The following is a 15,305-nucleotide window of genomic DNA, read 5'->3' on the forward strand; positions in this document are numbered from 1 at the left end:
TAAACAGTCGGTGCACCAGATCACCGGTGCTATTCTATGGAGGTATTGTTGAGTTTTGTCCGTCGGTGATGTTCCATTGAGAAGTTCCTGAACTAGCCGTCCCACGCCGGTGGCTCAACAACCCAGGTTCTGTGCTCCTCATCGAGGAAGTCAAATTTACCATTCTTCAGACCTTCCACCCATCTATCTGACCACCACCGTGCAGACAGGCGTTGTGGGAGCATGCAAAAACATGTAAAGATAGCCAGGGCCTCTTGTGGCGGCGTTGGCCCTTGGAGAAGGGCGATCAAATCTCCCCTGTGGTCGGAAACATTGCTGATCCAGAAGAACGCGTGAAGCATGTCCCTTGTTTCTTCGAACTCGGAAAGGACTGCAAATGTCGTGTCGAGCTCTTGGGCTGCGTGCATATAAACTGCTCGTTCCGAAGATGGGCAATCATCTCCAATATGGCCCACCCGGTCCAGAAGGGTGGGTAAGTGAGGGCGTTTGGAGACCTTTTCTCGGTAATAGTACATCTCCATCATATGGTTGATGATAGGATGCGTGAGACTGTTGCTGTAGTGGAGTGACTCGGATGCTAATGCGAAGTAACGAGAGCCTCTGAAGAAGACCATCCAGTCCAACTTGTCACTTTTCGTTCGTTCTGTGCGGCCAAAAAAGGCGTCTTGGGGATTGTCGGTCTGAGAGATGACTGCGTTGAATGTCTAAGCAAAGCGCGATTCAATCGAGCTTGGTATTGACTCACTGAAGAACATCATGAGAACCGAAAACAGAAAATGATTCTCGTACGTTTCGACGTCCTCTGTATCACTACCATGACATATGGACTCATGAGCCCTCAACGCTGCCAGATTGTGATGGACAAGTGCGTGCTGGAGGAGTGCGTCGCCTCGTTCCGGATTGAGAGTGCCCAGATGAACAGCAGAGAGGGCCAGTATTGTTCGCATGACAAAGCCGCAACGAAACCCGACCTTTACTGCGTTCCTAAGCCAGAAGGTTCGCAGCAATGGGCTACTTGTCAGCGAGTCATATGTTGACGAAGTCCAATGATGAATAAGTTCCAGATCAAGCATGTTCAAACTCATTGACTCGTCGACTCGAATCTGACTAAAAGAAGGGCTTGGCGCGGGGGGTTCCATTTGATTACTCGAAGTTATGTCGCATTGAGTATCCTGCCTGGTGCATTGTGTACATTTCGGCCTTTGTTCGTCACACTGTTCGACAGGATACGAGTTAGATGCCACCGGGGCAGTGAATCGGGTAAACGCAGTCTGTTTCGTCTCCCCAAGACGACTTACCTTGACTTTTCTCCTCTTGCATGGACCACATCCCGTACGAACCTTCTTGTGAGGTCTCTTGGGCCCATGTCTTAGTGTGGGTAGTTCTTCCATGGCGGTATTTCTGCAACTCTCGTCCTGGCGGTCAACCTGGAGGTGTACATGACACGATGTTAGGCACCCGACGACCGGAATGGGCGGAACACTAACAGTGTGCCACAGGTACTCGGGGTCTACCCCTATGACACAAGCAAGGGTACTATGAGCAAGTTATGAGACTTTCAGAGAAACTCTTGATTTGGGAGAGAGCTTTGAGAAAATGCAGCTCAAAGGGAGTTGAAAAGATGGCGGGGAGTCTAAGCCGAACCGTCTTCGTTGTCGACACCAGAATCCAAGCAAAAAAACAAGCGGGGCGGGTCCCACTTCGGACTCGCTGCGAGAACGAAGTGGGGCACCTCAACCGCATGTGGCTGAACAATACGAACATGCGATGATCAGTCATTCGCCAACAACGGTAATGGAATTTTACTGATTTGGGGCCCAACGTTCTTGCTGAAACCTGATTTTGGTATCTTGATTGTACTGAGCTAAATGATACCAAATGATGATAGTATCAACTTCTTGTAACTACGTGGCTACGTGTAAGCGACCGTTGTGTGCTTATTGGCATAGATTGTTCTTGGGGCTCCAGCGTCCTCAGCAGTGCAAGAAGTAGGAAGGTGTGTGTTATGGATGCCCCCAGTCCGTCCATCTAATACACCGAGAAAGGGACTCAGGTTCTGCCTTCTCCACCGAGAGGGCCGGATTCTAACTTGGGCGGCTTAGGTTACTCCTTTGTGTGTGTGCGTGTGCTCTGGACTTGCCCACATCCAGTCATGGCCGAACCCTTTTGCATGGCTGTGTGTCATTTCTTGTGCAGAGTCCCCGGAGTAATTTCCTTGCTCATCACCACTGTACCAGCCCGCAGAGTGCTCGAGGCTAAAGTGTGGCACTGTGAGCCTCTTTTAAAGCGTCACCCCCCCGTCCTCCCGGTCCTGGTACTCCTTCTTCCAATACAGAGCGATTCGGCCTCTCAAAATGTCCAGAATACTGCCTTTCCAGTATGTACGAGCTCTGAGGTTGACGACAAGAGTGCCACTACTTTTCGAATCGAAACGATGCATAACCACAACCACTCCCACCTCTCGTAGCCAGACTGTTTCGGCACAAAAGAGTCGCCGAGAGGTCGCACTATCCACTGAGGAGAAACCCAAATCGTTGGCCCAATACGTTGTGTAAGAACCTCTTTACCCCCTCCTCATATGCCACCGTCGTGTTGTCTCTGGCTAATGCCATCCAAAACAGGACGACTTTCGACATAATTGCGAACTGGGCGCGCCAAGGATCGATGTACCCGATGACCTTTGGCCTGGCGTGCTGTGCTGTCGAAATGATGCATATCGCCGGGCCGCGATACGATCAAGATCGATTTGGTTTCATGTTTCGAGCCTCGCCCCGACAGTCTGACGTGATGATCGTGGCCGGCACGCTGACGAACAAGATGGCGCCCGCGTTTCGCCAGGTTTACGATCAGATGCCGGAGCCTAGATGGGTCGTCAGCATGGGAAGCTGTGCCAACGGTGGGGGATATTATCATTACAGCTACTCTGTGGTTCGTGGCTGCGACCGGATTGTTCCGGTCGATATATATGTCCCTGGCTGTCCGCCAACGGCCGAGGCGTTGCTCTATGGCATGTTTCAGTTGCAGAGAAAGATGCGCCAGGGAAGGAAGTCGCGGATGTGGTATCGCAAATAACATGATCCCTAAATCTCTGACCAAGCTTAGAGAAACCAACCAGTCATTTGATGGCCAGAGTTTGCTGCGGCTTGCTGCTATCATCTGCAAAACAACACTTCGACGCAAAATCCAAGATGAGTAAAAAGATTCAAGAAGATTTCCGGGCCTGTATGCTTCCACATTCTCGACAAGTTTGATCTGTTTCACTTTCCAGTGACCTATATTCCAAATTGATGCTGTAAGAACTGTTTGGGGTTGCTGTTCTAAGGATCTGCCAGCATCGTGCTTGTGTTCCTAGAACCTACCGGTAACACCAGCTAAACAGGGGACTAGAGATAAACGCCTGGGATTTGGGATGTGCAACATGTCACTGAGCCACAATGACCATTGTAAGTAAAGATTAGATAGCTTAGATGTTTGGGAACGTAAGGATAGACTGGTTGCAGCATCAACTTCTAATAAAGGGTTACGCGGCATGCCCCCTCATCAGTTGGGACAAAAGCTGGAACCCTGGCACGATTATCAGTGCTCCTACACGCTCAGCTGATGGATTATGGACCCCGCACGAGACCAACGTCGAGATGGAATGGCAAAACGCCAAAATAGGCATTTGGAGATATGGGCTTCTGGGATTCCCTTGCTAAGCGGTCCTATCATGGTTTATCTCTTATCTGCAGCCGAACAGGCGGCATCGATGCAGGATGCCGGGAGAGGAGCTGGAGGACACCAACCCCGCACCTTTGCCAGACTTTCCGGTATCATCTGAGCGGTCGTCGTTCTCAACATAACTATGCTGTTTACCTTTTGACTTCTTGTTCCTCAAGAAGAATACTGCCTATTCGATTCCTCCACCTCGCCTAGAATGGAGTCTTCCAACACTCAGCGACGGATCACGAAGCGATCGTCCTACGCGTGAGTGGAGTGTCACATTCTTGAACTTGACGAGGCATCTTAACATTGGTTTGAAAGCTGCTCGCGATGCCGAAGACAGAAGATCAAGTGTTCGGGGCTTCACCCGTGCAACAACTGCACTCAGCGGCGGCTGACATGTATATTCGATGAACGAGATAACAAGGTCATGGTGACGCAAGGGTGAGCAAATCAATACTTGCCGCAATTCAGCTTCCTGGCTTACGAAAAGCATTCAGTTATCTGTCCGAACTACAACAGAAAGTTGCGCGGTTGGAACGAGCCCAAGCAAGAGCCTTTACGGAACAGAGCTTGAGGGATCTCGATGGCAATGGCGCCGATTGCATCACTCATCGTGAAGGGTCCAGTCCCATCTCTGACGAGAAGCGGAGGCCCAGCTATCATAGCCCTGAAAGAGCACCCCGAGACTCGCCACCCAGAGATGGAGAGGATCCAGATTTGACAAATCCCCTCACGACAACGCCATCCAGATTTTGCATGTCTGCTTCAAACGGCCAACCTTGTGGGTGGTGTCTTGTTCCTCTTGGCATTACAAATCAGTGTTGGTATACTGACTTGCCATAGACTTCTTAGGCTCTTCCTCAAACTGGTCATTCTCTCGGCAAGTTCTGAGCGTGACACACCAGCACGTTTGCCAATCTCCGCTTCCAACCAACAGTCTCTTATTCGACGGTTGCGCGTACGACCTCGGATGGGACGGCTCTAGAACCACGCAAACATTGGACAACCGATTGATACCGAGCTATGACTACGCCATCTTCCTCATCAACGCGGTCAAGTTCCATTGCGGCCAAATGTTCCATCTCTTCGAAGAGGACGAGTTCATGGCCAACATGCACACCTTTTACTCAAAATCGTCTACTGATAGGGCAGAGGAAGACAGTCTCTGGTACATACACTTTCTGGTGGTTCTGGCCTTTGGGAAGAGCCTCATCCAAAAAAAGAGTCAAGGAAAGAGACCGGCTGGGGCTGAGTTCTTCGTAAGGGCGCTTCAGCTTCTCCCCGATGTCACCGCCCTTTGCAAGCAGCCGATTTTGTCCACGGAAATACTCTGCTCCATGGCGTGGTACTACCAGGCTCTGGATTTCCGGCATGCTGCTCATAACTTTGTAAGCCCTCAGATCAAGTGTGGTGTAGGAGAGAGTCATTGCTAAACCACTGTGGGCAGATCGGGCAGGCCAAAAGTGTAGCAATGAATCACGGCATGCACACGGATATGCCGGTGATGGAATTGGGACCGGGCCTTGTGCAACGATGTCGCAAAATCTGGTGGACCGTTTACGTTTTGGACCGACAGATGACTTCGCTGATGGGTCTTCCCCAGTCCACACTAGATGAGGGCGTCTACTGCCAACTGCCTTCGTACCCGGGCTCAGTGCATCGCACGGCCGCGTTGAGCATGCAGATCAAGTTCGCCCGAATCATTGCCGAGATTAGCAGCAGTATGTCACGGCCCCTCGTCGTCAAGGAAGATGTTTTAATAACGTCGGGCACCCACTTTTCGCCCACCCCCCCATTTCGCCCACCCATAAATGAGGCTATCCCCATCATAACCACCAAGTTCAATTAACTATTGACTTCGTCTAGATGCCACCACAATACAGCTTTCAGCTTCACTAGGTAAATCAGACTCGCTGGATTCATCCGTGATACCCTCTTTTTCGCCAGCCTCAATTTGAGCCTTCTGGATGTCCTTGATATTGGCGAACTTGGTGTTTGGGTCGATCTGGACTGTCCTTCTTTTCCTTGCTGCATTATTGGTGACTTGGGCCTGCAGGAGCTCAAGATTATGCTGGGCAGTTGCCAGCTTATAGGACTGCTCGCTGAAGCCTTTTTTCACCTTTATGAAAAGGAGGCGTTGAGTACTAGCATCATTATCCAGCTCTGTGAATAGCTTCAACTGGCCAGCCAGATCCTTCATCTTCCTTGGCGTCGACCATGCCACTGCAGACGATACAGAAGCCCATCCTTCAGCTCCCCTGCCTTCCTTGACTTCCTCCTTGCCTCCAGACTGCCCTTTGCAGGTCTGATGAGATGATGCTGATGGTGTTGGTGTTGATGGGAGCAGCAGACGACTCATAAGGGGCTTTGCCATAGAAACAGGCCATAGTCCAGTCCATTTCCACCCACTTTTAATGTTCTGGATCGTCATCCCTGCCAGGGCAGCCTTATAATAACAGCCTAGGAAGTTCCTCTTGCCTACAACAGTAGAGTCATTCCAATGACTAAGGTATCCAAGCTCCTTCCTATAGGCTGCCTTTAATGGGCCAAAGACTGACTGATCAAGTGGCTGGAGGACATGGGAGGTATGTGGTGGTAAGAACAATAGATGGATGTTGTTTATATAGCAGAGCCACATAAAGTCCGTCGTTGTATGGCTCCCATGCCCATCCAAGACCAGCAGTCTAACCTCCTCCTTGCCCTGAGGGACAGTCTGAGGGATGAAGACCTTCTGCAGCCATTCAACTGCAGTGGCATCTGTTGTCCATCCATTCTCTGTTGCTGTAAACTGCCAGCCTTCATAAGGGCCAAGATCCAAAGGAAACCACTGCTGCTGGACTGTTATACCCTTATATATAATGAGGGGATGCAGTCTGTGGCCCAGGGCAGAGATGCATTCAATAATAGATACCCATGCCCTTGATCCAGGCTGTTTCTTGCGAACAGACTTCGTCTCAGACATGCCCAGCACCAGCCCATTAGATCCTTGCCCCTCAAGGATACCAGTCTCATCCATGTTGTATCTGTTGGCTGGTTTAATGCTGATGATCTCTGGCATGGCGAGATGCTTGAACCAGTCCCTGATGACCTCAGTAGATGCCCCATTAACACGTCTAGAATCGATAGGGCGACTTCTCTGGACCTTGACTGAAGGATTCCTATTCAGAAAGGCTGTTATCCAACCTTTCCCTATAGGCTCTGTATCCCCCATAGCATGGAGGATCCTCTCTGCGAATAGCTTCACTTGCAGATGGGTTGGAGCAACACCAAGGGCATGCTGAATGCGAATCCATTCAGCCAACTTAGCCTCCTGACCTATAGAGAGTCTCTGATGGTCAGCAAAGGCAAGTTGCCTTGGTTGGCAGCCCTTGATGCGACTGCGAAGTGTTGAACGTGGCACACCCCATTCGATTGATGCTTTCCGGAGGGACTGCCCATTGGCGACTGCTTCCAAGGTCTGATTGACCTCATACTCGGTATATGCGCTCATAAGGGCAAGAAAAAGGTATGCTGAAAAAATGAAGCCATTCGGATAAAAACTGTAAATGTTGTGATGGTTAGAAAAAGGAGGAGGTTGGAGGTTAGGTGTGCTGATGAGGGATTTATGGGTGGGCGAAATGGGGGGGTGGGCGAAAAGTGGGTGCCCGACGTTACTGATGACCTGCCCTTCCGCTACCTAGCTGTTTACGGCGCAAACGGGCGACTGAACAAGAAGTTCGTCCTGAGCACAAAGGCGGTCCTGCAGAGCATCGTCTCGGTGGCCGACGAGCTGCGAACCTCGTTTCCGCTGTATGCCGACGAGCGTTTTGACGGCATCTCGAGGCTTTCTGCCCACCTACACCTCTTGTACTACCAGGTGAGCCGTCCAGCCCGTCCCTCGCCAACCCCCTTCGTTTCAATCCCTTGCTGACACTCGACGCACACAAAGTGTATCATTCTGGCGACAAGACCTTTGCTACTGTGCTGTCTGATCAAAAGATTCGATGCGCCCCTCGAGGCGGACTCGCTCATGGCATCGCCAAAAGTCCGAAACCCGCTGCAAATGTGCGCGGAATCCGCAGTCCAAATTCTCAACATCCTCGACAGATTGAGAAGCCAGGGTTTGCTTGGTAAGTTTGACAGAACCAGGGGAGATCTTGAGAGTATCAGAGACGCTGACTTCCGTCCTTAAGAAACGTTCCTCCCCTTGGATCTTGACTCTCTCTTCGTATCAACGGTCGCCCTCCTCGTCGCCCGCGGTGTCGACTCGCGCTTGATAGAGAGCCAGTCGCCTTGGCTTGAGAAGTCCAACGCCATTCTCGAGGAAATGGTTGCCGGCGGAAATCTCATCGCCGCGTTCCGCAAGAATGAGATGCAGAAGCTGGAGGAGATGCTTGCGGAGTTCGAGGCCAGCCGGCCTCGCGCATCGGGTGAATCTATTGCTGCCCCCATAGGGATGTCGTGGCAGCAGGCGGATACGACTCTTCAGGCGTCGGCGCGGGGAGAGGTGCAAGAGCCCATTGGCCAGGACAACTTGCCGGTTTGCAGGGAGTTCACCACAGACAGCAGTAGCCAGGCGGAGGACCTAACTACCCAGCAGATCATCGATGTAGTCAACTCGATGGAGTGGGAAGACAATGAGTGGATGTCTTTCACAACCATTCAAGACGAAGTTTAAGATAGTGGATCCAATAAAAAGGTGTTGTAATCCAATGAATGTAGCGGTAACAAACGGTGAAAAGTCAATTTCATTGATGAAATCCCAGCTCAGCCCACACGGTTTCGCGTTTCATCCAATTGGCAGCCACTCCGACAACGTTGAGATCTTCGTTCTCTTGTTCCAGACCCCGACAAATGGCAGTGATATTCTTACGCCATTTGGTACCGTCATCGGGGCCAGAACGCCAGAACGTCATCCGTCAACATTTCTTCCCCAGACCTGTTTGGTGGGGGTGGATCTTACGTTACGTTACAACCAACGCAGTCGAGGTGGGCGAACAGCAGGGATGCAACTTGGGTTCCATCGATATCTCCCACCTCGGCTCGTCAAGTAATTGTTTCTTGCGATTGGACGGGGTAAACACGAGCCTCCGCGGGGAGAAGACTGGGGCCCCGCTCGCTGGCATGGGCGCATGATCCGGTAATCTCCTCCCTCGATAGAGAGAGAGAGAGAGGTAAAGGGGAACGGACTTATCGATCGTCGAACGAGGAGTCGACCAGTCGGACAATTGTGACGGATGCCGGGGCGTCTTCTCGTATCAATAGTTCCCGAGCTTCTTAATTGGGCGACGACTCCAGAACGCATGGAGCCATGCGGAAAGTAACGGTCGATGAGCGCAGATCAAATAGACTTCCGAAGGGATGGGAACATGAGGGATGCCAGTATGTATTAAAGTATGGAGTGATCCGCATTATGCTTCGACGAGAATCCGACTCGTCGTTCGTGTAAGTCGAACGAGGATCCGTGACAGCGGCACACCCACTTTCACAGAGTATAACATGATGCTGTGGACACCACTTCTTGCGCCTGCCCTCATACTGGCCTTGGCTTCGTCGGTCAATGGCCAGAGCAACGACAACTCGGGCGTTGGGAAGGGGTTCATCAGCTACGAAGCCGGACGAACCAGCGGCCAAATAGACCGTGGATCCCAGACGCTGGCTTCCCTCAGGCCAGGTTCCGGCTTCGACTTCCTCCCCTCCGACTTCCTCTCGAACCTGACGATCAACGGCGCGCACCACCTAGGCGATGTCACGTTCCGCTTCAGGGTCGACGGCGCGAGCAACTGGACCAGCGTCGATTCCGCCAGCAACAGGAGTCCCGTCAGGGCTTTGGACGGCCTCGCCCCGGGTGTCATCGCCGGCGCGGACTTGGCTCCGACTCTGCCCGGCGGCCTGCCGTTGACGGTCACCCGCGAGTGGCTGTCCGAGGGCGACGGCCTCGCCCTCCGCGTGAACCTGACGAGCAACGCCAACACGACCGTCGAGCTAGGGTCGCTGGGCCTCCCCGTCGTCATCAACAACATCTTCAGCACGCGCTCGGCCGAGGATATCCAGGCGAAGTGCTCCCTCGCGGACCCGTACATCGGCCTCGATGCCGGATACGTCCGCGTGTCCCCGGTCAAGGGCCTCGGTAACGCGCTCGTGATCTCTCCCCTCGGCGCGAGCAGCCCATTCGAGGCTTGGAGACTCCTCGGCGAACCTCAGGGAGATTTCTTCTACCAGTCGCAGACGTACGAAGGCAACTACGAGTGGGTGATTCACTCCCAGGCGTGGACCGAGAAGGAGTGGAAAGGCGTCAACCCCTGGAACCCCCCCACCGCGAAGACGCTGAAGCCGGGCGAGAGTTATTCTGTCGGGCTCAGATTCAGCATCGCGGAGAGCATTCAGACCATCGAGGACGCCGTGGTCAAGTCCGGCATTCCTCTCGCTGTGGGAATCCCCGGATACGTTGTGCCTACCGATCTCACCGCGCGACTATATCTGACGCATTCGGCTCCGGTCAAGTCTATCGACGGCCACGGTTCCTTCACCGTCGTCCAAGACACCGCCGCAAAGGGGACGCCCTACCTCCTGACCCCCACCGCAGGCACCTGGGGAAGGGCCAAGATCACCGTCACCTACGAGGACGGCAAGACGCAGGTTGTCCACTACTTCGTCACCAAGCCAGCGCCGGAGACGGTGTCCGACTTGGGCCACTTCCTGACCACCGCCGCTCACTACACGGATGAGACAGACCCATTCGGGCGAGCACCGTCCATCATGGGCTATGACCGGGAAGCCAACGCCATCGTCGAGCAGGACGAGCGGGTGTGGATCGCGGGGCTCAGCGACGAGGGGGGCACCGGGGCGTACGTCGCCGCGGCCACGAAGCTCTTCATCCAGCCCGTCGAGAGGGAAGTTGTGGTCCTGGACGAGTTCATCCACGAGACCGTCCTCGGATCCATCCAGCCGCCCGGCTCCTTCGCGGTGCGGGCGAGCGTCTTCTACTACGAGCCCGGCGCGGTCAACTACACGTACAACGCGGACCTGGACTGGACGTCTTGGACCTCGTGGAACAAGGAGAGGGCCTACACCACCGCCCGCGCCTACAACTACGTCCATCCCGTGGTGGCGTACTGGTCCATGTACCGCGTGGCGCGGGACTACCCCCAAGTCGAGACCCGGGCCGACTGGCGCTGGTATCTGAACCAGGCGTACAACACGGTCCAGCACTGCCTTGCCGACGGCGCCCCCGAGTGCGACTACGGCTTGACCGGCTTGATGGGCGAGACGGTGTTCGCCGAGCTTCTTGAGGATCTCAAGAGAGAGAACATGACGCAAGAGGCGACCGCGTTTGAGGCTTCGATGCGCTTCCGCGCCGAGTTCTGGGAGACTCTCGCGGTGCCCTTCGGAAGTGAGATGGCTTGGGACAGCACGGGGCAGGAGGGCGTCTACTACTGGACCAAGTGAGCCAGCCAGCCACTACCCCCTCCTCCCCTTAACTTGCACATGATTTCCGTGGGTTTGCTAACATCAGACGCAGCTACTTCGGCCTCAACAACACGGCGACCAAGGCCATCAACAGCATCGCGGCGTACATGCCGACCGTGGCGCACTGGGGCTGGAACGGCAACGCCCGGCGGTACTGGGACTTCAACTACGGCGCCAAGTACGCGGACACGGAGCGTCAGATCCACCACTACGGCTCCGGCCTCAACTCGCTCCCGATGCTGCACCACTACGAGCGGAACCCGGCCGACGTCGACGCCCTCCGCGTCGCCTTCGCCGGCAACACCGCGCCCCTGACCAACGTCGACGCCGAGGGGTTCCCCTCGGCCGCTTTCCACTCGTTCCCGGAGAACCTTGACTGGGACCCGTACACGGGCGACTACGGCCTCGGGTTCTTGGCCCTCGGCCTTGGCCAGGCGGTGTACATCGTCGACCACGAGCGGTACGGGGACGTCGTCTTTGGCGGCAACGTCGTCGTCGGCCCAGACGATACCGCCGCCGCCGCCGCCACCGCCGTCGTTGTCGAGCCGCGCGATGCCGTCCGGCGTCGGGTGTTCGTCGCGGGCTTGGGTCTGAAAGTCTCGCTCAGCGCCGGAGCGATCAAGACTGTCACGTATGACCGTGCGGGACAGACGTTGAAGCTCGCGTTGAGCCCCACCGTTTCAGAGGCGGCATTGCGGGCCAAGTCGGCCGTCGTCTGGCTTACCCAGACATCGTCAGTAGGGACCAAGTTCACAGTTCCAGGGGCTGCTTTGTCCAGGGGCGGGTACGTGGTAGACCTGTCAACCGGACAAGCAGAGGTTGTAATCTCCAAGTTGCAGTAGCTCGAGTTACCGCGAAACACAATTCTTCTCGACGCCACAAGTGAGTTGCAACGCGTAGAAGGGGTTTGAGGCCAGTGTAAAAGGGTTCATAGGATTCATACTAGTATTTAAAGTGTCCGTAGCACATATTCGAAGCTGTGTGAGTCAAATAACTGATCCACTTAGAACCACCGTCGCAGACCAACACGCTGAAGTCCTCATCTCTGGTATCATGACAGCTTTGAATCCTTGAGAAGGAAGCAAGTCACAGCCCCCCCCCCCCCATGCCATTTACAGCACCTCAAACGCTAAGCAAGCTTAACGAGCATCGTCTTAGGACGCGCCACTGAGAACGCGCGGTAGCTGATTTTTCCCGCTCCCAATCTACGCGAGAGCCCATTCGACGACGTCATCAAGAGCAGCACATCGTAGACGTCGAGCACGGCGGTCCCGCCGAAGCGTTGCTCGTCCCAGTGCGGATCGCCGTCCTCGTTCTGGGGGCGCGTCGACGGCTCCGTCGTTTCATCGAGCATGCCAGCGAGGGCCTCGTCGGGTTCACGACGCCACTCCTCGCTGAAAACGAATTCCTGGATCCCGCGCGGGTCCGCGTCCCAGTACTGGTCCCATCCCGCCGGCGGCGGCACGACGCGTGGCAGGCTCCCACGCGAGATGGCGGCGAGGTGGTACTCGCGGCCGTCGTCATCGGGTGGAACGCACCGTCCGCTGTTGAGAGTGAGGAAGCCGGCGCGGTATCCTTGGTGGTAGACGATGCGCTGCCACGGCCGGCGGTAGTTAGACGAGCGTGACTCGTCGTTGAAGCCGAGCTGCAGGAATCCATCCTCTACTTTCATCTTGAAAGGGGCTTTCTCCATGTCGCACGAGGTGATCGGGACGACGTGTGCATAAAAAAGAAGTACGTCGTTCATGTCGGGGAGGTCGTTGATATTGTGGCCTGGAAGGTCGACTGGGTAGGTGAATTGGACCCCCGGGTATGCATCGTGGGAGTAGATGTGACGGTTGAACTCTTCGTTGCGGCTCACAACCCAACCATCTCTGCCCGAGGTGTCCATGTGGCGCAGGGTATAGGCATCAAGCTCCCTCAAGAGCAGCCTGGCTTTGGCGACTTCCTGCGCGTAAGCTTCTACCTCTTCCTCCGTTGGGTCATCCATGGCTCTGTACCGATCAATAAACCACTGCGGGGTCTCCTCGACAAGCCAACGTATAACAGGCGCAGGGTCCCAGAGCAGAGAGTTCTTCCACCCTCTTCCGCGATAGAACACCTGGCCCTGCCACGCAGCCCACGACCAACTCGGGAAGATGGGAGCGTCGTTCTGTAGTCGAAGCTGAAGAGGCTCCCTAGCCTGCCAAAGCAATGCCTGTTCAAATGCGAACGAGGGCAGTCCGAACCAGAACTTGGTGTTGATGCCCCGCCGGACGATATGCTCCACGCCAGCGAAGGCATTCACAGCGTCAGACTCCCAACTCAGCTTGCGCTTGGTGTAGTCATCTACTGCGCGGCGGTACAGGTCCCAGGGTGTCCTCAGTTCGCCCGTATCACCGAGGGAGTCCATGAAATCGCGGGGCGGGTCCACGACAATGTCGAACACAGGAGCTATCTCTCTTCGCTCCTTCAGACCCATCTTCATAAAGGCTTCAATATCAATGTCCTCGGTGATCATAATGACCGCGTCCTCGTCCCGTGAAGACGAGAATCCCTTGTTGGCGAATTGACTCAGTGACGGATGAGACCACAGCGAGGCGATCAGATCTGACTGGGACTGGTCCTCGATGGTAGCATGTTGGAATGCCGGGTCGGGAACAGGAACAGTCTCCTCAAGCATGACGGCGCTGTGGACGCACTTGAAGACCATCTGTGAGTCGGTGAAGTAGACACACCGCGCTGAGAGCGCCCGCTCCTGGAACGTCCACGCTCGTGAGCTCCACGCTGATCGTTCAATGTCGTGGACCGGTTGACGTGGATCGTGAAGACCTATAGCCAGCGTGAGGCCTTGAACTTTTGCCACATCCTGCGCGATAGAGCGAGGGGCGGCGCCCATGCCGGGTAGACCCTCATGAGGGTCGGCGTTGGCAGAAGCGACAATGGTCAACGTAGCTCCGCCGTAGATAGGACCCATTTTCGAAATGATCTTGGCCTTGTCCACGGGGTCGTCCTGAAGGATGCATAGGGCGTCCACCCACAGGTAGCGCAAGCCAGCTTCATTGGTGACCTTGATCGCGTCCTTGATCGTCTGGGGTAACTCGACCATCTGCAGGCCGTTGGGTGCATCTAGGCTGTCTCGTGTGGCGGTGGTGTACTGGGTCTGGCTGCCCTTTCCCCAGACGTAGGACAGACAGGCGTACCGGCACGGCGTTTCTACCTCGCGGACGCGGAACTCGTCAGTGTCAATGACCCGTAACGAAGGCAAGTTGAGGTCAGGGCTCTCTTCAGAGGGCTGATGAGTGCCCTCGCAGGCCTTAATCCATTGCCTCAGTCGGTCCATATTAGCTTGATGCTGACGCACGAATGTTCCGGCCAGGGGCTGCTGCGGCTTTTCTTCTACTCTTTGCACCACAAACCTCTCAACGGTCCTCCCCTCTCCCTGAAGCAAAATCTCCAGTTTGAGGGCATACTCAGGCCCCTCGTCTATGACATTGATGTAGAATTGGCCGTCCCTGATGCTATCCTCATCCATTTGAGAAAGGCTTCCGACCTCGACGATTTTCCGCCGCAGCAGCCCGCAGAAAGCGCAGGTGTTGCCATCATCTTGCATGAGCTTCCACAAACCATGAATTTTGATCTGGGTAGGCATCGAAGGCACGTTGTTGCCCGGGATTCCGCGCTGGGTAAACAAGACGCCGAAGTTGAGGTGCCGGCACATGTGGCAGAGATAGCCTGGGTGGTTCTCAGGGAGAATTTCCGGGTCGGTGATGAACCATTCGTCATCCAGCGGTGCGTCGGAACTGAGGGGCTCCCAGCGCTTCACAAAGGAATGGTGCTTGTACTGCTCAAACCTGGTGCGTTGTTCGACAGTAGCCTTGGCGACGACGCGGTGGTCTTCAGGCTCAGTGTCGCTCTTGAGGCGGATGGCGAGGCGCTCAAGGTCTCTGTCAGAGAGCATGTCAACGTCGTGTTTCTTCTCGTCCCGGCGGGCCTCCCTGTCGGCGAGGAGTTTGGCACCTCGCCGCTGGAAAAGATCGCCCAAGTCATCGTGTGTTGCAGGGGCAGTGTCTGGTGGCTGGTTCGAGGTGTTGTCTGGAGAAGCCGGGGCGTCTGACATGGTGACCACCGGTGATTTACCGCTGTTGTAACTTTGCGCTACAAAAGTGAAT

At 54.9% G+C, this 15,305-nt stretch overlaps 6 protein-coding genes across 6 annotated transcripts; 4 read left to right on the forward strand and 2 right to left on the reverse strand.

Annotated features, from left to right (window-relative positions):
• Window positions 1-92: 92 nt before the first annotated feature.
• CH63R_13681 (C6 zinc finger protein) lies at window positions 93-1,391 on the reverse strand (the record flags this gene model as incomplete). Its single annotated transcript, XM_018308655.1, has 3 exons — window positions 93-691; window positions 746-1,214; window positions 1,299-1,391. 3 exons carry the CDS (start codon window positions 1,389-1,391, stop codon window positions 93-95), a joined length of 1,161 nt encoding a protein of 386 aa, XP_018150973.1.
• Window positions 1,392-2,673: 1,282 nt separating this feature from the next.
• On the forward strand, window positions 2,674-3,072 carry CH63R_13682 (NADH-ubiquinone oxidoreductase 19.3 kDa subunit; the record flags this gene model as incomplete). The annotated part of the gene is made up of 1 exon (XM_018308656.1): window positions 2,674-3,072. The coding sequence occupies one exon, from the start codon at window positions 2,674-2,676 to the stop codon at window positions 3,070-3,072; it is 399 nt and encodes a 132-aa protein (XP_018150974.1).
• A 1,060-nt stretch (window positions 3,073-4,132) lies between these two features.
• CH63R_13683 (C6 transcription factor) lies at window positions 4,133-5,381 on the forward strand (the record flags this gene model as incomplete). Its single annotated transcript, XM_018308657.1, has 5 exons — window positions 4,133-4,146; window positions 4,203-4,486; window positions 4,549-5,093; window positions 5,153-5,326; window positions 5,361-5,381. The coding sequence occupies 5 exons, from the start codon at window positions 4,133-4,135 to the stop codon at window positions 5,379-5,381; spliced, it is 1,038 nt and encodes a 345-aa protein (XP_018150975.1).
• A 2,366-nt stretch (window positions 5,382-7,747) lies between these two features.
• CH63R_13684 (Fungal specific transcription factor domain-containing protein) lies at window positions 7,748-8,362 on the forward strand (the record flags this gene model as incomplete). Its single annotated transcript, XM_018308658.1, has 2 exons — window positions 7,748-7,814; window positions 7,878-8,362. The coding sequence occupies 2 exons, from the start codon at window positions 7,748-7,750 to the stop codon at window positions 8,360-8,362; spliced, it is 552 nt and encodes a 183-aa protein (XP_018150976.1).
• Window positions 8,363-9,060: 698 nt separating this feature from the next.
• Window positions 9,061-11,996, forward strand: CH63R_13685 (uncharacterized protein; the record flags this gene model as incomplete). Its single annotated transcript, XM_018308659.1, has 2 exons — window positions 9,061-11,129; window positions 11,207-11,996. The coding sequence occupies 2 exons, from the start codon at window positions 9,061-9,063 to the stop codon at window positions 11,994-11,996; spliced, it is 2,859 nt and encodes a 952-aa protein (XP_018150977.1).
• Window positions 11,997-12,283: 287 nt separating this feature from the next.
• CH63R_13686 (Tol protein-like protein) lies at window positions 12,284-15,253 on the reverse strand (the record flags this gene model as incomplete). Its single annotated transcript, XM_018308660.1, has 1 exon — window positions 12,284-15,253. One exon carries the CDS (start codon window positions 15,251-15,253, stop codon window positions 12,284-12,286), a length of 2,970 nt encoding a protein of 989 aa, XP_018150978.1.
• Window positions 15,254-15,305: the final 52 nt, after the last annotated feature.

Source organism: Colletotrichum higginsianum, chromosome 10 (assembly GCF_001672515.1).
Source record: "Colletotrichum higginsianum IMI 349063 chromosome 10, whole genome shotgun sequence".
NCBI lineage: Eukaryota > Fungi > Ascomycota > Sordariomycetes > Glomerellales > Glomerellaceae > Colletotrichum > Colletotrichum higginsianum.